This window comes from Chrysochloris asiatica, unplaced genomic scaffold (assembly GCF_000296735.1).
Source record: "Chrysochloris asiatica unplaced genomic scaffold, ChrAsi1.0 scaffold00254, whole genome shotgun sequence".
Classification (NCBI taxonomy): Eukaryota; Metazoa; Chordata; class Mammalia; order Afrosoricida; family Chrysochloridae; genus Chrysochloris; species Chrysochloris asiatica.
In genome coordinates, this window is record NW_006408772.1 from 3654743 (window position 1) to 3677196 (window position 22454).

Sequence of the window (22454 nt, forward strand, 5' to 3'; positions counted from 1 at the left end):
GGTCATCAGCATACAGCCCCTCTCACTCTCTGGGTCTAAAGTCCCCAGCTGCTCCGTCTCTCCACATCATCGTTTCAGCCTCCATCTCTGGCGTCACTGATTCTCTGGGTAGGGTCTTGCTCTCCGTTTTTCTCCCTTGATGGTCCCAGGGACCTCTGCTCCTGGACTGCAAAGTTAATCACTCCCCTCCTTGCTACAAAACATCTACCTTTACATTTTCAACCCTCACAATCAGTCCTGATAACAATTAGTCACTATTGTATCACAAGAGATCTGCCCGCATTTCCTTTCATCAGCCCCACCTAGACAGATTGGATACTACTCAGTGGAAATTCTACTTTCCTCCATGCCCTCTGGATCTAGGTTCCTTTTTGAAAGCTTGTAAGCCAGTCACTTCTTGCCTTTGTAGCAGTTAATGTTTTTTTGTTTTGTTTTTTTTTTCTTTAATTGGCTGAGTTTTTGGAAGCACTGAGAGGCCACCAGGCTTTTCTTCCAAATACAGGTTCCTAATAGAAGTTCTGTTGGTATCTGGTCATTATCATAGCAACATTAAAGTCTCCTCTGATAGACAGGTGGTTGCTGAACTTGAGGGGCATTGGCCAGAAACAACATAGATCTCTGTATGTTGTGGTTAAGTGCTGTTACGTCATTTCTGACTCATAACAACCTTGTATAGGGTTTTCAAGGAGTGGCTGGTGGGCTTGAACCACAGACCTTAGGGTTAGCTGTCCAGTGCTTATTATATTTATTACACAGCACCACACCAGGACTCTGGATTTCCTGTATGTTGTTGTTGTTGTTCTTGTTAATTACTGTTGATTTCCTGTATGGAAGTTGAGAATTCTATCTGTGAGCCACTTCCTCTGTATTTCCCATTCACTAAGGATTGGACATTCCATAGTTGCAACTTCTTTCTTGAAAGAGCGTATAATTCTTTTAACCATGAAAATTTAAGGAAATAGCTCTGTAAATTAGGGTGTTTTCATTGTGCTTGTGGAAAATAATTCATAGCATTTTATACTAGACGTGTTGTACGTATGTGTTTTGCATGTGGGTATTTTATAGAGTGTGTGGCATTTAAAAATTGTCATCAAGGTGTTATCATTCGAGAAATGTAATGGAAAATGAAACCAGATAGATAAGATCATCTAATCTAACTTGCAGTTAAAAAAATTGTTCACATTACTTTGGAAATGGTGGTTCCCACATTCAGAAGTCATATTGTGTAAAAAGTGAAAGTAAAAGTTTCCTCAGTTGGGAAAAAAAAATGATGTGGAACTTTGAGTTCCTTTTTTATTCTCTCTTATCAGATTTTGTAAAAATAATACTATTTGTCAGTTTTGCAGCTCCTTCTATCTAGAGAACTGAAAGCATTTTACAGTCTTTTTTTTCCTTTTTGCCCTTCTCTTCAAGGCAATTTTTGCTATGCTGGGTTTATTTTTGTCATTGCAACAACCAATTTTTAGAAAGTTTCGGAAACTAAAAAAGAAAAACGAGAATGGCACTGTAGCTGACATTCATTTTAGCTGTTTCCTAGTGTGAACATTTGAGTATTTCTAAAATCTTCTCTCCAACTATGTTTAATTTTTCTCAGTTTGTCCCAGTTCTGAGTTTCTATTCTGCTTACTGGGTAAAAAATGAGTTTCAGTGTAAAATCTTATCCCAGCAGAATGACTTTTTGAACTTTGAGTTACTTAGATCTTTATTTTTGCAGCTCTAAGAACTGCTTTTCCAGCTCCCTTTTCAGTATAATCATAGATTCATGGAAGGTTAGAAATGAAAGCACCTTTAAGGATTACTTAATTTAAGTCTTTCATTATATAAATGAGGTTGAGGCCTAAAAAGGTTAAAGGACAAGCTTAAGGTCATAACTAATTGATAGTAGAGGTCTGATCAGAATCATGGACTTTACTCTTCCAGTTCATATGATTTGATATTTCTAAGTATAGGAAGAGGATATGGAATGGATGGCCAATTGTCTCCTTGAACAACTGCCTCCTTTGTCATGAGACCACGATGGTGCCTGGCTATTATTTTGATCAAAGGTGTCTTAGAAGAATAGTAATCAAAATGCAGAACAAAATTTCAAATCCTCATGGACTCCAGACTGCCTGTAGCCATGAAAGATGGACGAACCCAGGAGATAATCTTCAAACATTAAACCAAAAATATTCCCAGAGTTCTTTTTTTAAAAGTGAAAAATAGTTTAGTCTAACTAGTGAAAAATCCCTGCCTCAAGCGTTAGGGCCTTTTAAGAACTATTTATATGGCTTTGAATTGATAACAGCAACTAAATTAGATAGGAACGGTAGTGGCAATGATTTAATGGGGGTGGGGCAATTTAGAAAAGGAGAGCAGAATAGTTACACAGTTTAAAGAATGTAATCAGTGTTGCTAAATGGTACATGTAGAAACTCAAATCAGTGTTATGTTTTCCTGTTACTATTTTCAAAAACAACAAAATAAATGAAACTACACATACACATGAGGGGATATCAGGATTTTGTGGAAAAAGTGGAATTAACAGATAATGGGATTTTCCCATGTACTTTTGAAATCCCCTCGTATATAAAACGATCTATCTGGATAGCACTAGAATGCACACCCGTGGAATCCTAGTGACAGCCAACTGATTGAATTAATTATACTATGTTGTTGTTGTTAAGTGCTATTGAGTTCATTCCGACTCATAGTGACCCTGTATAGGGTTTCTGAAGAAGGACTTGTGCATTTGAACCGCTGACTTTGCATTAGCATTCCAGTGCTTATCCTACAGCACTCTACCAGGAATTATATTGTAGCTACCACAGCACTTAACAACAACACCACCTGAATATTGGGAAGAAGTTTTATTTTTCCAGTTTGAATTTAATTGTCAAATATAGAATGGTAATGTTGAATTTACAGACATTTTCTTCTGACCTGTAGAGCTTGTGTAATTTTTATGCAGTGAGAATGCGATCTGCAATGACTGGTGATTTGTGTACCTTCCGTAGGCCACCACACCATCTACATTGGAGTCCATGTGCCGAAGAGCTATAGGAGAAGGAGACGTCACAAGAGAAAGACAGGGCACAAAGAAAAGAAGGAAAAGGAAAGAATCTCTGAGAACTACTCGGACAAATCGGATGTGGAAAATGCTGATGAATCAAGCAGCAGCATATTAAAACCTCTCAGTGAGTACTCTCTGGGTGTTGGTGCCTCTCTGCCTCACTCCCACATCTTTGGGAAAACACTTTTAGGTTCTTATGGCTAAGTGGGGAAGGACATAATAAAACTGTGATGGTCAGTTCTAAAAGAGTAACTTTTATAGTACCAGCAGGTGGATCTAGAAGGTCATCTGTAGGATTCTGAGTAAATCAGAAAAGCTTGTGACCATGTTTAGTTGATTATATATTCTAAATGTTTACTAGTGAAATAGATAATGTTATTCTGCATTGAGCTACAGTGCTCAGTAGTAACAGGAAGACCATTGAAGGACAGTTTTTGGATTGTTGGTGCTTGGAAATCAGGTCTCTTGAGATGGTAAATGACGATGTTGTTAGTTTCCAGCAAGTTGATTCCAACTCATGTGACCCCATGTATGAACAGTACAATTGCTCCATAGGGTTTCCAAGGCCATGACATTTCAGAAGCAGATTGCCAGGTTTTTTTTTGAAATGTCTGTGGGTGAGTTTGAGCTGCCAACCTTTTGGCTAGTGGTTGAATATTTAATTATTTGCACCACCCAGGGTCAAGAGAAGAATGTGTTTATATAGTTTTCCAAATGTCGCGGTCATAGGTGACACTTAATCAGGTTGTGGACCTGGTTGATGATCCCAATGGGAATAGTGGAAAGCATCCTGTCTATCAGAGAAGAGACTAGAGTGATACAGCTCTGAAACATTTTAATATATTGTTGTTGTTAAGTTTCTCTGAGTTGATTCCAACTCATAGTGACCCTGTATAGGCTTTCCGAGGAGCTGTTGGTGAACTTGAACCACTGACCTTGCAGTTCAAACCGACTTTGCAGTCTAGAACATTAACCCACCTACAACACCACACCAGGATTCCATATATTAGATTAAAATGTTATTAAAAAACAGAATACTAGGAAATCAGAAAACACCCTTGGATTTGAGTGATAGGGTAAACTGTATGTTTTGGTGCATATGTATATTGCTTTTTTTGTTTATTTTCATGTGGAGGATATTTGTCTATATTTAGGTAGCCTATGGCTGAAGGGAGACAGAAGATACACAGTAAGACGGAGAAGCTGTAGAAACACATGCCAATTTTGGGAGATTCCCCAGCAAGAGTGAGCTGCATAGTGACAGCTTGTTCTGTTGGCAGAGATCTGCACATTCTTTGTCTCATTGCTACAGTTTCAGAAACACAGAACCTGAAATAAAATGCATTATAGGTGGCTCAGATAAAGATCGAATTCAGTCATTGCCGGTGATGACAAGCCAAATTAGAATAAACAGCTAGAGGTGTTGAAAAGTGAATTTGCAGAGTTAAATTAAAGAGGGTTGAAGGGCAGTGGTGGTGGCTGTGTGCCGTGGAGTCGGTTCCGACCCTGTACAGGGTTCCCGAGGCTGTAAATCTTTACAGGAGCAGAAAGCCTCCTCTTTCTCCTGTGGAACAGCTGGTAGTTTCAAACTGCTGACCTTGAGGTTCGCAGCCCAATTTGTAACCACTTCACTACCAGAGACCTTTTATATTCTCACAAATAGAACTGAACAGCTGTTCGAAAAGCTGAGAAGTACTATACTGAGAGGAACAATGCAGATTGAATTAAGGAAAAAAGGTTTGTGGAGTGTTTGGAGGTAGACTACTAAATTTAAAAATGTTGGAATAAATAGAAGACTTAGAGAAAATTTGAAGGTGAGAGACTAAAGTTAAGTACTTTTCTTGGGAATGTTTGGGGAATTCCTTTCTGAAAGTGATCCTTCACATATTAACTAATATAATGGAAACTGTTTTGAACGAAGTCCTTGAAATGTAGATAAAAAGGTTACATCTAATTGTATGGAGGAACAAAGATAACATTCACTTCCAGATAAATTACTACTGTTAATCTTGGTTTATGATCTGTTTTGGCATTGTTGGTTAAGGCACTGAACTTATAGGACAGTTTGAACCACAAAGTCAGTGGTTCAAGCTCACCAGGTGCTCCTTGGAAACCCTATCCAGGGTTGCTATGGGTTGGAACAGATTAAAGGGCACTTAAAAACAACAACAAACCACAATCCAAGGGGTGCCCTCCCTAGTGTGTGTGTACACCCTCTCTCTTTTTCTTTCTTTCTTTTTTTTTTTTTTTTTTTGTGGTTGGGTGAAAGTTTACAGAGTTAATAAAACATTTAACAATTGATATCCATTTTGTTTCATGACATTGATTGCAATCCCCACAATATGTGGCAGCCTTTTTTTGTGCTTCCTCCCTGTAGCCCCATTTCCATTTGTCTTTGTCTGATCCTCCTGCCTGCTGAGCTTTGTTTTTGGGCACATGCTGCACTTTGGGTCTAATTTGGTTGATTTGTTGTCAGTCTGTTCTCTTTAGTGTTACTGTTCTGTCTTTCTCTTTCTTTCTGTCTCCCAGGTAATAAGGAATGAACAGATCAGAAAGGCATTGAGACTAAATGTGTGTCAGCATTGGGGTAGTGTTACTTTCTTTGACATGTGGGGATCAGTTTGAGTATAATATGCAAAAGCAACAATAAAATTGATTATTTTCTTCCATGGGACATGCTGTATTGTATTATGTTGTGCACTAGACTTCTGTGTTGTAGATTATGGAGAGAAAGTGAAGGACATTTCCAATAATCATAATGAGATTATTTGTAAATTTGCATTTGGTAGTTGATTCTCCCCCTCCCCCCCGTAGTCAGTAAGTTATGCTATAACATGCTTCTGACATATCTGACATAAGGCATCCCATTTGACATAAAAATCCTCCTCCATGACTTACATGGCTTGGTAACTGGTTATCTGTTGCAGTTCTCTTTAAATGTCAGAATTGTTGTACCTAGATATAGAGAAATGCTGAATCTATAGTATGGGGCACCAACATAACAGTAAGATTCTTATGGGAAAGAATTTCAGGTGTACTGTTATTGTTTCTCAAGGTCAATCACATACAGTTTCTGGTTTTCTTGTATCTAGTGTTTGATTTACTTATGCCTGTAGACATACTATGTCACATAGACCAGATTCCCACATGTGTCTGCCAGGGCGTTGTATAATGCTGTAATTTCCAAAGCAATGTATAAATGAAGTAACTTGCTGAGAGTCATTGTTGCTTCTTTCTTTGCTCTTTGATCCCACATGCAGTCTATCAATGACCTCAGTTTATCCTACATCTAAAATGTGTATGTGTGTGTTTAATCCTTTTATTGTGAATTGAGTAATAGTTTACATGGAAGAATATTGGTTTTGCACTCCACCAGTAGTATTTTGTTTGAATGCAATGATTACAATCCCCTCCCTGCACCATCAACTAACAGTATTTGCCTGTATCCCCCGCCTCCCCCTCTTTTTTTTTTTTATGTACACAAAAACATACAGGGATATATAATCATTTAAACAACCAAAGGGCACATTTTGCAAGTCAGTCTCCTGGCCACCAGCACACAGCCTTTCTCTTTTCCTGAGTCTGGAGTCCTCTACTCCTCTCTCTCTCTCTGCCATCACCTCTGCCTCCATCTCTAGTGTCGCTGCTTCTATAGTTAAGATCCCAAGTTCTGCTTATGATCTTTAAAATATGTTTTAAATCTATCTGCTGAATTCCGGTCTTACTGCTATTTTCTGCATTTCACCATGTCTTTCTTGGACAAACAGCTTTCCTTTTCTAAAACTTTCCTTGGAGATACAAAACTGATCATCATAAAGTATCAATTTTGTATTATGGTCCATAATGTCTCTTTAATCTTACTTTGTGCTACTTTCTCCTTGTTCACTCTTGTCCACACACATTAATTTTTCATGTCCTTCGGCTCCCGTAAAGATTTAAAGCCTCGGAAACCCTATACAGGGTCAGTATGAGTTGGAATTGACTCCATGGTACTTATCAATAGCAAAAAGCATTGTTTCTATTAACTTAAATATTTTCCACATTCTGCGTAAAGATTCAACTGATTTTCTTGTTTTTAAACCTTGCACATCACCTTTGTATTTCTCCTACCTATTTCCCTCCCTCACCACATAAATTTTGATTATTTTACTTTGGAAAGGACTTCATTATTTTAACTGTTTCCAAAATGGTGTTTTGGTTTGGGTCAATGATTCTATAGAGTATGTTGAGTTGCCTGTTGATCTGCAGGGCACGTGGCTTCACCATGGATATTTAAAGCATTCACAATTCTCCACAGAACTCAGAGATCTCTGCTTCAGAAGTCACATTGAAGAGGCATAGAATTGAATAGATAAGGGCATTTATAAGAAGACATGAGCCAAAGATCTTTCAGTATTTAGTTACATCAGGATGATAACATAATTAACAGGTTCATTTAGCTTATAACAAGGATGCTTTTTGTTTTATCCATGACACTAGGACCAAGACAAGGTTTTCAGAAATGTAAGTTTTGATTCGTACACATTTGGAGCTTTGAGGATGAAACTGACTATCTTCAGTTCCCTCTCTGAACTCAGCAGTGGCTTCAAGCCTTTGGACAAGCTCTTCTCAGTGTGCTGTCAGAACTGGTGGCTCCCCTTGGGACACAGGAGAGGAAATGATTGGGAGAACTGTGGAAGAATGGGGAGAGAGAGGCTGGGGAAGAAAAGTGAAATGGAGGAGCAAGCAGGAGAGACAAGGGAATGAGGAGGTGGTGTGGAGTGGGTGGTGGAGAGAAAAGTTAGATTGTGCTCTTTCTTAAAAATAATCCTTTTACCTCCTCCACCGTGCACTTTTTTTTCCCTCTGAGTTAGCAGCTGCCATCATCTGAGGGGTGCCCAGAAAGTGAGGGGAAGGTGGAAACACGGTACAGCTTTCTACCATAGTTGGTTTTGGTCTCTGTACTTCTTATTTTGTTAGTGTCTTGGGATACATATGGGAGACTTATAGGTCATGTTGTGACTGTAGAGACCCTCAAGATGTATCAAATTTTAGGAAACACAGCTACAAACATAGCATCCTGCTCTTCATATTGATTGCATATGTAAAATATTTCTTGGTAAGCTTGAAACATGCACTAGTACTTGGAAGTGCTTAACTGCCTCTCATCCACATCTTTTCCCTTGTGAAATCCCATCTCTAGGTATGTGCATACAGACCCTCCTTCAGTCCTGTGGCACTCTTTCTTGAACTCTTGGATGTGTACCAGGCCTGACAGATTTATGCTAGTGAACATTGTTCTATGGACATGAAACAATGGATGCCAGTTGGTGATCCAGTTATATTCAGGAAGCTGAAACAGAGCAATGGGCACTTGCTTTTGTTTGGCGCTTCCGGGTAAATGAACAGAGTAGCTTTTCATAAGAGCCAAGAATACTTGGTGTTTTGGCCTTTGACTTCCCCTTTTCCCAGTGCACATCCCCTGTGCCCTGCCCCCACTTGACCTCATACTTCTTGGGTACATTTTGACTCTTTCTTGATTTTTAAAGATGTTTTCCAACAAGACATTTAATTTTGGTATTATAAAGTAAGATTGAAATAATTTGCCAGAAAAATGAGTCCATGTACAGGAGAGAAGGGAATCTTCGGAATGCATGTGAAATAATATAGATTCTGTTCAAAACCAAATGAAAGCAAAGCAAAAACACAACAGCTGAACTTTACTTCTTTCATCCTCCTCTGTGTTTTTCATCTTCTATAAATAAGAGGAAGTACTTTATCTTAAGGTCTGGGAACAAAAGCTCATTATATTAAAACAATAATTTAAAGCTAAAAAAGTTGGCTTTTTCAGAAGGGACCACTTGTGATACTAAAAAGACAGTGTATCACAGTGGTTAAGAGCACAGATTTGAGCCACGTTACTTGAACTTGAATCCCAACTCATACCAGCAGCGTAATCTTGTAACTACTTGATCACGTAACTACTTGATCTTTTTGTGCTCCCGTAAAGACAGGACTGAGATCTAATGAGCTAATTTATGTAAAGCACTACCTCTGGTACATAGTAATTGCTCAAAGGTTAGCAAATATTATTTTATAGTTACTCAGAACACCTTCTTCGTGCTCATCTTTTTGCTTACATGACTTCAGGTAATGTCGAAAACTTCAGGCCAAAACTTTGTAGTGATCATTTCCTGTATGAACACTAATCATCATCCTAGAAACACTTCTGGCATTTTTTTTTTTTTTTTTTGGTCACAAATTCCTTTGCAATAGCTGTCAGCTTGGCTCCTGGCATCTTTGGGAGAAACACCCTAAACCCAGTCTCTTAGCCAGTGAGTATCACTCTGGATGCTAGTTGGCAGGTGGGAGGATCAAGAAATCAAGAACTTTAAAGGGCAGAGGTGATATCTATTGTGCTGTTCCTTTGTGTGGAATACTGCCACAGGCAAGAAGCTCTGCTTACTAATGTGTCCTTGAATTTAGTCAACAGTTGCAATCTCTAGTTCTGGGCCCTTGCAGTATGCATTCTAAGGATGGATGGTGCTAGCAAATGGCTCATTCTCTTTTTCATGAGAAGGATTTTTTTTTTTTTTTTTTCTGGCTCTGAAATCAGTAGGGTTCAGAACAGCTTTTGGGTGGGACAAGTCAGCAATTTGAAGTCAGTGCTATGCAGAAAGGAAAATTGCTTGGAAACTTGTGTTTTTGATAGCAGTAGGTTGGCTCAACAATGTTGTGTTTTGTGTGGCATAAGTATTGCTTTTTATTTCTCTGTGATGTTCATGAATGCAAGAGGATTGTGTCATGGTGCTTCTGTCTTTAGCCAGTTAAGTATTATAAATCTCTGAAGAAATTTGAGTTTCTGAAATACAGTTCTCTTAAGTCACCTAGAAATAGCCACCCTCCATCCCTATGGCAATTTATGTACTATGTAAGGGTGTCAATCCTTGTTGCCACTAACTATTCAGTAATGATTCCATTTTATCATGCCATGAGATGTTATGAATACTGTGTTTACATGTGTCATGGGAGAGTTGATGTTGTTGCTATTTATAGTGACTCATGCATTCAAGAGGCCTCAGAGGGTTCCACTCTGCTCCTAGGACACAGGGCTAAAAAGAAATGTTAATTTGGGTTAGAGAATGGGGGAAACCAGATTAATGGGTATAATTTCAGACCTGAAGTAAACTACAAAGAAATGAATGGGGTATTACACGCATGCATTAGCATCTAATAGGTAGGTAGGATATATTTTGTATTTTGGAGTTCAAGTTTATAAAGCAGGAAGCTTGAGTATGTCAATATACATGTGTGTTCGTGTGTTGTGTGTAAGTGCATGTGCACACATGATAAAAGAATGGAAGGTATTTGCAAGGATTTAAAAAATAACTTTCTGCCTAAGAAGTTTATCTTATAGAAGGAAATAACTCTTAAAGGACTATTATATAGATTGTTAATACTAGAGATTTAAATGAAGAACTTTCTTACTGTAAGCTGTTGGCACAGAATAGTTGGGGGAAGAGACCAGGGGTCTACTCTATAAATACATTGTCTGGAATTCATCTGTGACTACACTCTAGACACAGGAATGTTGGGTTCTTTTAATAACGTTCCCATGGATGGGGAGTGTTACTTGACATTTCATCACACTTTGATGTAGGTGTTGTGAGCATGAAGTTTCCATTTATCTTGGTCACCTATACACTGAAAATCTCAGAATCTCAATTATCCTTGTACTTCCATTTACTTTTTCTTGCAAAACTTGCCATTTACAATTTTCTTTTAGTTTTTCCTTCAAATTGCCACTTAGATCTGCCCCTGCTTTTGGATTCCCAAGGCAACATCTTCTTATTTGGGTTTTCCGCCCTTGGCTTTGTGAGAAACGTTGTCGATACCGGCAAAAGCTCAAGAAATCCAATCTGTACTCATTTTAAGGGGAGTGAGGTTTTCTTTATTTGATTTTGCAAAAAATCAGGTGCCCAACCCAGTAGACATGGGCAGACACAAGGCATGGTTGGCTGGCAAAGAGTTTTATTCCCCTGTCTCGAAAAAACCCCTCCTCCAGTTCGCCTTTTGCTAGGTACTATGGGTGGAGTCCTGGTGTGGTGCTTTGGGTTAATGCGCCAGACTGCAAAGCCATTTGAACTGCAAGGTTGGCTGTTCATGCTCACTAGCTGCTCCTCGGAAACCCTATCCAGGGTCGCTATGGGTCGGAGCAGACTAGATGGCACATAACAACAACAACAACAACAATGGGGTTTACTATTCATAAGGTTTTCAATGACTAAATATTCAGAAGTAGTTTGTGCGTCCTTCTTCCTAGTCCGTCTTTGTCTAGAAGCTCATCTGAAACCGGTCCACCATGGGTGGCCCTGCTGGTATTTAAAATACCAGTGACATAGCTTTCAGAATCACAGCAACTCACAAACCACCACAGTACAACAAACTGACAGATGAGTGGTGTTGAAGTTTGTCAAGTTGTCAAGGACTTCATTCTTCTTGGATCAATTATCAACACTCAGGGAAGAAGCAGTCAAGAAATCAAACAATGTATTGCATTAGGCAAATTTGCTGCATGAGACCTTTCTAAAGTGTTGAAAAGCAAAGATGTCAGCTTGAGGACTAAGGTGAGCCTGACCCAAGCCATGATATTTTCAATAGCCTCATATGCATGCAAAAGCTGGACAGTGAATAAGGAAGACTGTAGAAGAATTGGTGCTTTTGAGTTATGGTGTTGGAGGAAAATATTGAAAGTGCCATGGGCTGCCAAAAGAACCAATAGATCCATTTTGAAAGAAGTGCAGCCAGAGTGCTCCTTGGAAGCCAAGATGGCCAAACTTCATCTCTCATACTTCGGACATATTGTCAGGAGGGAGCAGTTGCTAGAGAAGGATATCATGTTTGGTAAGGTGGATGGTCAGAGAAAAAGAGGAAGACCCCCAACGAGATGGACTAGCCAAGTGTCAGCATTGATGGATCGAAGCATGGCAACAGTAGTGAGGTTGGCCCAGGATCAGGCAGTGTTCCATTCTGCTGCACATAAGGTTGCTATGAGTCAATACCAACTCAATGGCACCTAACAACAGCAAATGGGGTTTACAGAGTCCTGGTGTGGTGCTGTGGGTTAATGAGCCAAACTGCAGAGCCATTTAAACTGCAAGGTCGGCAGTTCAAGTTCACCAGCTGCTCCTCAGAAATCCTGTACAAGGTTGTTATGGGTCAGAACCAACTCAAAGGCATTTAACAACAACAACAACAAAGGAGTTTATAAACATCACCCCAAACATCACCTTGTTGTTGTTTTTAAGTGCCGTTGTCTATTCTGACCCATAGAGACCCTGTATAGGGTTTCTGAGGAGCCGCTGGTGAGCTGGAAACACCGACCTTGCAGTTCAAATGGCTTTGCTGTCTGGCGCATTAACTCCTAGCGCCACATCAGGACTCTGTAAACCCCATAGTGCCTAGTAAAAGGGGAACTGGAGGAGGGGTTTTTTGAGACAGGGGAATAAAACTCTTTGCAAGTCTGCCATGCCTTGAGTCTGCCCGTGTCTACTGGGTTGGGCACCTGATTTTACAAAATTGAATAAAGAAAACCTCACTCCCCTAAAATGATAGAATTCTCATTTCAAGTTAAGTGTCTCCTCTCCACATGAAGTTCCCCTATTTCCTTGATGGGTGTATTCTAATTAAAAAATTTCTAGTGTGGTGGGGTCAAACTTCCTCTCCCCTGAGCTCCTTTTGTTATGGTAGCTTGCTACCCCTAAGATTCCCCTTAGTCCTGAAGATGGATCACCCCTAAGGGATATTTCTCAAAATTTCTTCCTTGAAATAGAAGAGAATTATTTCAGACAAAGTTGCCAGACATTTAAAATGCTAGTTTGATCTAGTGTCTCCTTAATTAAAGTGAAACTGAAAAACTTCTAATGATTCCTCATTACTAATCTCCTTATGTCCTGTTATTGTATGAGTCTCTCTGAAGTTTGTAAAAATCATATAAGCGGAGTGTATAATGGTAAGATATTCATTGTGTGCATTTATTTAAAGGCAGAAAAGGTAGAGATTTGCTCTTGTTAGTGGGGGGGAGGGAGTAGTGGTAGTGGTGGGGGAAGTGCACACTGCTGAGTTCTGTGGCTGAGTGGCAGCTTTTAAATGCCATTGAATTGGTTCTGACTCACAATTCTGTATTAAGTTTCCAAGGATTGACTGGTAGGTTTGAACTGCTGACCTTGTGGTTAGCAGTTCAGTGTTTATCCTACAGTACTATACCAGGACTCCTGAGTGGCAGTAGGGTACTTTAGTTTTTCTAGAAACTGCATATACAATTTTTAATGAAAAGTCAGTCAATCAATGGTAACATATCAGATGAAAAGTCAACCTGGACAATGTTTTTATTTTAAAATTACAGTTGAGTTTAAAAAAATGCTATAGAATTCTATATTTTGGCCATTCATGGAGAGAACACAGAAATGATGCTGAGGGTAAGAAGAGAGAGAGGAGATGGCTTATTCTGGAGAATCAGGGGAGGAAGTGGAGGGTCATTGCTATGGAAAACAAGAGACTGAGGAACAACAGAAAAATCACTGAGTGTGTGGCAAAGGCCAGTATCTCACCCCTCAGAATACCAGTGCAGTTGCTATTGAGTCAGTTCTGACTATGGAGACCCCATGTATGTTAGAATGGGCCTGTGCTGCGTAGGGTTTTCAGAGGCAGGTTGCCAGGCTGTTCTTCTCAGTCACCTCTGGGTGAACTTGGGACAATCCACCCATTTGGTTAGCTGCTGAGCGCTTAGCTGTTTGCACCACCCTGTGACTTCTCCCTCAAGATAGAACCCATGATGTAGTCAAACCAGATCTCTAAATGTTCTGCTGACATCAGTCTTGGTGGTCTCTATCTGCTTTTTCTTTAATGACCTCTAAGGATCGTCTTTTCACCAGGATCTATCAAGTGATTATAGTGGTATCCTAACAAGCTTCCTTTCATTCTGTTATTTACATTACTTCTTCATATTAATTTAGAAACATTTCTACAAGATGCTCTTCCTGCAGAGAACTTGGAGCCTGCTCTATACCTATGCTAGTTATTTTCTGGCTTCTGGATACACTAAAATTCTTTTAAATTATTTCCTAATCTTTGGGTAAGCCATATAATATAACACTGTCATTCATTTTATTTATACTCCTTATAGGAGATTGGAGTCCTGGTGTGGCACTGTGGGTTAATGCACCAGACTGCAAAGCTGTTTAAACTGCAAGGTTGGCGGTTCAAGCTCACCGGCTGCTCCTCGGAAACCCTATACAGGGTCGCTATGGGTCGGAGTTGACTCAACAGCACTTAACAACAACAACAATAGGAGATTACCCCTATACTTTCTTTAGCCATAAGGCAAAACTACTAAAATATTGAATTTTTACCAAAGAGCTACCCTGAGTGGCCACACCAAATCCAAAGCTGGTCATTTGGTAACCTGCCTGATGACAGTGGGAATTCAGAGTGAGACACTGTGACTTTTTAGGAAGACAGCTGGGTCTAGGGGAAGTTTTGTAAGCAATGAACATTCTTTAATTGAAACCATTGGATGTGGTTAGTAGTTTATTTCAAAAACACCATATGTTAGTTCATTCTTATATACTGTGACAATCGTAGTTAAATCAAAAGCTGCTTGTTGACATTTCTGATTGGTGTTCATAGGAAAGTGACTAGGTTTCTTGAAATCCTGAACTTAGTTCCAAATGCCAGCACATTCACAATTATAATTTGGCTTTTAGGCAATTGTGCGATTTTTTTGAGCATGTGGTCAATTTTTATTTATTTTTGTCACTTTTTTATTACTTTATCTTTCTATTAAGTGGAAAACTGTTTTCTCAGTCTTTTATTTAGGAAACAGTGACTTCCCCTTTCTCCTTGGTTCTCCCAAGAGGAAATAAACTAATATAATTGCTTTTTTGATTCTTCTTTTTGTCGAGAAAGCCAAACCTAATGCATAGTCTCACAGAGACATGATCTGTTTGTTTGGCATCGTTATTCATGGCACTTGGGCAGCCACCCTGCTTACCACTGTAATGGGGATAAGAGAGAGGTACCAGATCCCTAAGCCTTCAATGTAGTGTACTGCAAGTCAGTTAATACAAAATAACTCAAAATCAGAGAAATAGAAGAGCGTGTGATGATTGCTACAGTGGAGTTGTGTATTTATGCACCAGGTGCTATGGGAACTTAAAGGTGAGTGGCTAAGCTTGACTGGGAGAGGCAGAGAAATCCTCACAGAGGAAATATCACTTGAGTTGCATCTTGACAGAGCCAGGAGTATGCCTTGGAGATGGAGCATGGAGGTAGGGAGCGACTCACATCTCACTGCACTTTCATTCAGGAATGGACCATTGCAGATGGTGAAAAAGTTGAGATGTTTCTGCCAAAGCATACCTTTAGAAGGATCTTGGCAATCAACTTTGGAATATTCTGTGTATTAGTTGGCCTAGTATCCGTTCTCTACTCCTTTCTTATGCACAGAACCCCAGTTTTTGTTCAGGAGAGTAGTGTATCGGTTGCAAACCTTGATTTTCCAGATTCCCTTGCAGGTAGGAGTGCACTTATGACTTAGTGTTGATCAGTGAGATGTAAGCTGAAGTGTACTGTCTAAGAGGTATATTTGCGTATAGATTTTCCTGGAATTGAGTATAGATTTTCCACGTGCAAGGGAAGAATTTTCCATGTGCAAGGCCTTGAATCGTAAGGCCCCATTACTTAGTAGTTTCATTACGAATTCTATAAATAGTAAAAAAAAAAATGTCATATGTTTTCACTTCATGAAACCTGAAATCTCTTTGCCATTTTTGCTGGTGAAGCTGAGTAACCTCTTAGTCTGTTATTTGTTTGCTGTAGTTATTAAGTGCCCTCAACTCGGTTCCAACTTATAATGACCCTGCATAAAGTTTCCGAGGTACAGATGGCGAGTTTGAACTGCCAGACTTGTTCAGACTGACCTTATGGTCAAGTGCTTATCCTATAGTGCCACACCAGGATTTCTTGGTCTTTTATGCTGTTGTTGTTATGTGCCATGAATAGCGAACCTGTACAGGCTTTCCAGGGCTGTAAGTCTTTACGGGAACAGAAAGCCTCATCTTTCTCCTGCAGAATAGCTGGTAGTTTTTAACTGCTGACCCTGAGGTAAGCAGCCCAATTTGTAACCACTATGCTACCAGAGCTCCTTTTAGTCTGTTATGTTGTTGTTGTTATGTGCCGTCGAGTTGGTTCCGACCCATAGCAACCCTGTACAGGGTTTCCGAGGCTGTAAATCTTTACGGGAGCAGAAAGCTTCATCTTTCTCCCGCGGAGCGGCAGGTAGTTTCAAACTGCTGACTTTGGAGTTCGCAGCCTGATTTGTAACCACTACGCTACCAGAGTGTCTATTTATTTGCGTGTTCTCTCAATAAATAAATTAAAAAAGCTAACTAAGTAAAAAAAGTTATTAAAGTAAATTTGTTGATAAGATGATTTAAATTTTGTTAATAACAGATTTCTAATAATAATAATATTCTAAATAAATAACAAGTGCTATTTATTGAACCAGAAGCTCTTGCTGAGCTTGAGGCCAAATGCCTAAAAAAAATGATCTTAGTTTTTCTTATCAAAACCCTCTGATGTTTAGATTTATTTCCTTTTGTGGGCTTGAGGACACGGAAACTCACAGAAGTGATTGACTCACCCAACATGATTAGTAGGTGGCAGTGCTAGTTTGCTGGATACTTGGACTCTTATCCATTGCACTAGAGTTATGATTAAAAAGATTAGATTAAGTTTTTGACAACTTCATGGTAGAGTGAATATAACATGGAAAACATTGTATACACCCAAATTCATTTTGTATTGACAGTATTAACACTTTTTTGACTTTTTAGTTCCTTGCAGAGTGATAAAGAATTTATGAAGAAGGCTTTCCATTTTTCCCTTGAAATTTTGCATGTTAAATACAGATATCACAGTTTAGAACCAGAAGTCTTATTTTATGCACTTTTAGTGCTGATTTTGTAATTCACTACATTTAATTTTGGAGAAAGTAAATAAAACAAGCTATAACTAAAGTCCCGGTGTGGCGCTGTGGGCTAATGCATCAGACTGCAAAGTCATTTGAACTGCAAGGTCAGTGGTTCACGCTCACCAGCTGCTCCTTGGAAACCATATACAGGGTTACTATGGGTCGGAATCAACTTGACGGCACTTAACAACAACAACAAATAACTAAAGTAGTCCAAAATGATGAGATGAAACGGACAGTATGGCTGGCCTTTGCTATGAACATACAGTTTTTCTTTCTGAGTAAAATATCAAACTGTTTATCTTACCTTAACACCTGTTACCTCCCTATCTTCCTACCTACCCATCCATCCATCCACCCATCATCTGCTCATTCTCCTGCCCTCCCTCACTTCCTCCTTTGCTTCCTCTTCATCTCCCTTCTTCCTTCCCCCCCCCCCCCCCTTTGCCTACTCTCTCTTTCTTTTACTTTTTGATTTTTAAAGTTTTGAAATTTGGTTAGTTATCTTGGTTGCTTCTTAGAGTTATGTTTTGAAAATATTGCAAAATGTCAATCAGTTCTCTCCTCTAGAAAGTCCTTAATCCTTCAATCTGTTAATGCTGAACAGATGAAATCATGGAAGAGTTATTCAATACAGAGTACTCATTCATCCACCTCTCCCTTCACCTAGAATATTTAGTGAAGCCTTGTTGTGTACCAAGGATGGTATTACATGCTGGAATAAGATAGTCAGCAAAATTTAAGACACTTCCTACTCTTGGGGCACTTATAATCTTTAGGGAGAAACACTTATTAGTTAGATACCCCTATAAATAAAGTTAAATTGTGCTGGTGGTTCATGCTGTGATGAAGTGATCTACGGTACTATGAAATCAGATCATTGGTAAGATTTGACCAAAATAAGGAGATCAAGAAATTTTTCTCTGAGAAAGTCATGTTTAATCTGAGATATAAAGGGTGAGGGAAAAAAAAATTGTGAAGACTGATAAGAAGAACCCTGTGAGTAAAAAGAACAAAACACATAACTCTGTACCTGGAGGAAGTCTGGTCAGTATGAATACATTTGTTTGGAACAAGTTATCAGCACTGCCATATAAGGGAAGGCCTCTTTCTTGAGAAAAGTTTGACCTAGAAAATAATTTATTTATCTTTAGCTAATATCTGAGAAGATGAAAGACACCAATTTCAAGTGAATAGCTAAACATACAGGATGCTAAATGCACAATGACACATCTATATTTAAGGCACACAGTAAGTTAAAGTACCAGTTTTTTACCTGACTTCAAATAGAACTTTCTGCTTACTGACTTCCTATTTTTGCTCTATTGCTGTTTTGTATATTCAACCACCCCCCAGCTTCTGCCTACATGTTATTACCTCCTTTTCTGCAAATATTGCTTGCTATTGTATCTATGTGTCAAATAAAGCAATCCTTTTTGAACCATTAATGAGTGTCAGTAAACTCTTTTTACATTGTCATGAGAGGTGCATTCCTACCTTTTCCGGTGACTCCATACATTTTCTACTTTGAAGTTAAGGTCTTCTCTGTAGGATACTGACTCTACAATTTGGAAGTGTAGCAGGGTGGTGGATGGGCATACATTTCCTGGTGAATGTTTCCGTAGTGTTGACTTGAAACCATACACAGACCTTCTCTATTAGTGACTCACATGATGTGAGGAAGGGAAGGGGGATCAAATGACAAGGTCAAGAGGACATGAAACCTCAATCCTGCAACTGCTACTCCATGACTTCCTTCTCAATTGGCTTTACATATATTAACAGAGTGTAGAATGGTGCTTTCCCGCCATGTTTTATACCTTTGTTTTGGTTTGGTAACTTTTTCTATCATAGCCAGAGAAAGTTCTGATGCAAAAGGAAATTTTACTCAGCCAGAGGAATTTGGAACCCTTTATGTATTAAGTATATTAATATTTTTGGTTCACTGTACTTTTTAAGACTGCGGTCAGGAAATTGGTGTTTTTTTCCTAAAAAGAAATCAGGAATGGTCCCAGGAAGGCCTCACTGTCTAAACAGAATATATATTTTTACAAGCACTTTTTATGCTTTCACACGTTTTGCTTCCCTTCCCACTTTGTTGCAAGTTGCACTTTTCAGTCGGAGTTATTTTGCATGGTGTTGCAGGTTTTGTCTGGGCCCTCTGTGTGTAGTTCAAAGGGCATTTTGGGAGTTGACTATATGTTGAAGAACATTTTATTTCTGTGCAGTGCTATATAACATATAAAGGACTTTTCATACACATATTTAATTGTTTCGTAACATTTTATGGAACTAGAACCCATATCATTTCTTTCACAAATAAAAATCAAAGTTTCCTATAGGCAAGTACCTTGTGTAAGGTCATATATCCTGCTTTGGAGGAGTCAGCCTAAGAACAGGGATTCCAGACTCATGGTCCAGCTCTCTCTATACAATATCATGAAACTGTAATACCGGAGCAATTGGGCTGAGCACGAGGAGCTTTGATAAGGTGCAGTCAAATCCCAGAAGGTTCCATTATTCATTTCTCCAAAGCTTGGTGTATTCAGAATTAGCAAATTGCAGCTATGAATAGTTTTTTTCCACTTGATTGGTCTAAAGTCAACTGAATCCTTGAGAAAACTCCTCTGAAAGTGTGTTGCCTTGGAAATGGATGAACATAGCAGTGTAATAACTTCTGCTGTATTTGTAATTCCAGCAGTTTAGGTGACAGTTGTGTCTTTCTGAAGGGCGTGGGTAGATGCTGAACGGGCTTTCCCATTGCTCATCAAGTTGGCCGTGGCTGCTCTATTGCAGCACTCACTCATTTTCACAGATGTCTTTTAAAAAGCTTCGTTGCTGTGGCTTTTGTTTCTTTTCTGAGTTCAGAATATGTTGAGGTGACTTTTTTTCCACCTTTTGCAATTCTTGTCCTTGCTTAGCAAGTAGTAGTTGTTGTTGTTAGGTGCCATCAAGTCGGTACCAACTCATAGCGACCCTATGTACAACAGAACAAAACACTGCCCAGTCCTGGAGTTGAGTAGGAAAACCTAATGTTTGTATCATACTTCAGCCTAAATAAAGGACTGTTACCTCCATGCTTTTATTTGATCCACTCTTAATGGCCATAGTTTAAAGATGAAGAAAACAGGTTTACAGAGGAGTGTTGTACAGGCTTAGGAGCCTGGGAATCATAGTTGGAGTTCAGAACCCAGAGCTAACAAAAAATTTGTTTGTTTGTTTTTTTCACTGTGGTCATCTCAATTTTTGATATCTGTAAAATTAATATGTAAAATAAAGTAAAATGAAATACGGAATTGCTATGAAGGAAATGAGGTATAATGCCTTCAAAGGGCTTTGGTAAACAATATGACTCAATGTATACTTGTATTAACATTATCATTTCAAGTACCCTGACCACATTCACACACTAGCAACGAAAAGAACTGGGCCTTGAACCTATGACTTTCAATCCCAGTGCCTACCTTCCCATCTTTCCAACATATCAGCCTCTAGCAGTTTCCATCTCCCTCTTATCCACAGACACGCAGTATTAGGGAAGGGATGGCTTTCGGCAATAAAAGACTTAGAGATGCTGCGACAGCATTTGAACTTCTAGAATAAGTCAGCAAATTATTCTAAAAATGGAGAAACACCCACCTTGTCTATTATTAAGTGCTGTTAGGTTCTAGCCCAAATTTAGCTTTTTTTTTTTTTTTAATCCCCCTCTTTGAATTGCATTAATAGTATATGAGTACTTTTGGATGTACCAGGCGATGCATTCAACTCAGGAGAGATGTTGGATTCCCATATTACAGGTCCTTGTTACTCACCAGCTGTTTATGTGATCTCCCTGGTGAAAGTTTAGGGTACAGCTCACAGGCTAATGGGGAACAAGTCATTCATGCTGCCCTCTAATCAAATCTGTAGACCAGAAGTCAAGCAGCAAATTTGCCTGCTTTCTTTTCTCTGATAAGAATTACGTGGATGGTTGTGTTACATTTCCATCATGTTTACATTCCATTTCCATTATGTCTCTTCTTTCCCAGAGAGTCCTATTAGAGCTTTCTAGTACACCTTGGCTGGTGACTGCTTTGGGCCCCCACTACTTCACATCCTCCATGTTTGCCTGCAGGGGTCCTCAGTGCTGCACTTCAGTCTATGTGTTTGTGCACATCTTTACTTGCTTGAACATTTACCTCTTTGCTAGCCCTTAAATAGTACTTGAAAAAACATACATAAATGATTCTGAGAATTCTGTAAAGAACCATTATCTCTACGTCACTGGGAAAATAAAGGTAAATTAAGGTTAAATTAACTGTTTGATGGCAGGGAGAACTAAGAGAAATAGTTAGGATTTGGGTGCCCCAAATTGGTGCTTTTTTCTCCCCTAATAGTTGGACTCTTGGCATGGCACTGTAGGATCAGCACTAGACAAGGAACCATAAAGTTGGCATTTCAAACCTATCAGCTGCTCCTTGTAAACGCTACACAGGGTTGCTATGCATTGGAACTGACTGGACAGCACTTGACAAGAACAACGATAGTTAGTTTGGTATGTTCCCCTGGAGCTCAATGATCCGTTAGTTAGTTCATAGTTTCAATATTGTAAAAAAGGGTTTGAGTATCTTCTAAATATTAAAATATGGGTAAAAGATCAAGTTCAACTAGGGAGAACACATCCTATACAGAAGACTGTTGTTAGGTGCCATCCAGTCGATTCTGACACTGTATAGGGTTTTCAGTGAATGGATGGTTGGTTTGAACTGCCACAGTCCAGTGATTATCCTATAATATACTACCACACCAGGAATTGGATTTATTTTGTCTGTGAGCTTCCTGGAAGCCAAGACAAAAAGGGAGACATAATCAGTTACATAATTCTTATCAGCTAAAGGAAAGCAAGAGTGGTGTTGTTAGGTGCCATCAAGTTGGTACAGACTCATAGTGACCTTATGCAGAGCAGAACAAGACACTACCCAGTCCTGAGCCAACCTCACTACTGTTGCCACGCTTGAGCCCATCAATGCTGCCACTTGGCCAATCTATGTCATTGGGGATTTTCCTCTTTTCTCTGACCCTCCACCTTAGCAAACATGATATCCTTCTCCAGTGACTGGTCCCTTCTGACAATATGTCCGAATTATGAGAGACGAAGTTTGGCCATCTTGGCCTCCAAAGAACACTCTGGCTGCATTTCTTCCAAAATGGATCTATTGGTTCTTTTGACAGCCCATGGCACTTTCAGTATTCTCCTCCAACACCATAACTCAAAAGCATCAATTCTTCTACAGTTTTCCTTATACACTGTCCAGATTTCACATGCATATGAGGTTATTGAAAATACCATGGCCTGGGTCAGGCGCACCTTAGTCCTCAAGCTGACATCTTTGCTCTTCAACACTTTAAAAA

At 39.2% G+C, this 22454-nt stretch overlaps 1 protein-coding gene across 2 annotated transcripts in view; it reads left to right on the forward strand.

Moving 5' to 3' along the window:
* Positions 1–22454, forward strand: part of LOC102828499 (electrogenic sodium bicarbonate cotransporter 1-like) — a 522188-nt gene that overhangs the window by 31742 nt on the left and 467992 nt on the right. For both annotated transcript variants that reach the window (XM_006873779.1, XM_006873780.1), the window contains exon 2: positions 2997–3176. In XM_006873779.1, the coding sequence (XP_006873841.1) occupies positions 2997–3176 (180 nt within the window). The remainder of the gene's footprint in view (positions 1–2996; positions 3177–22454) is intronic.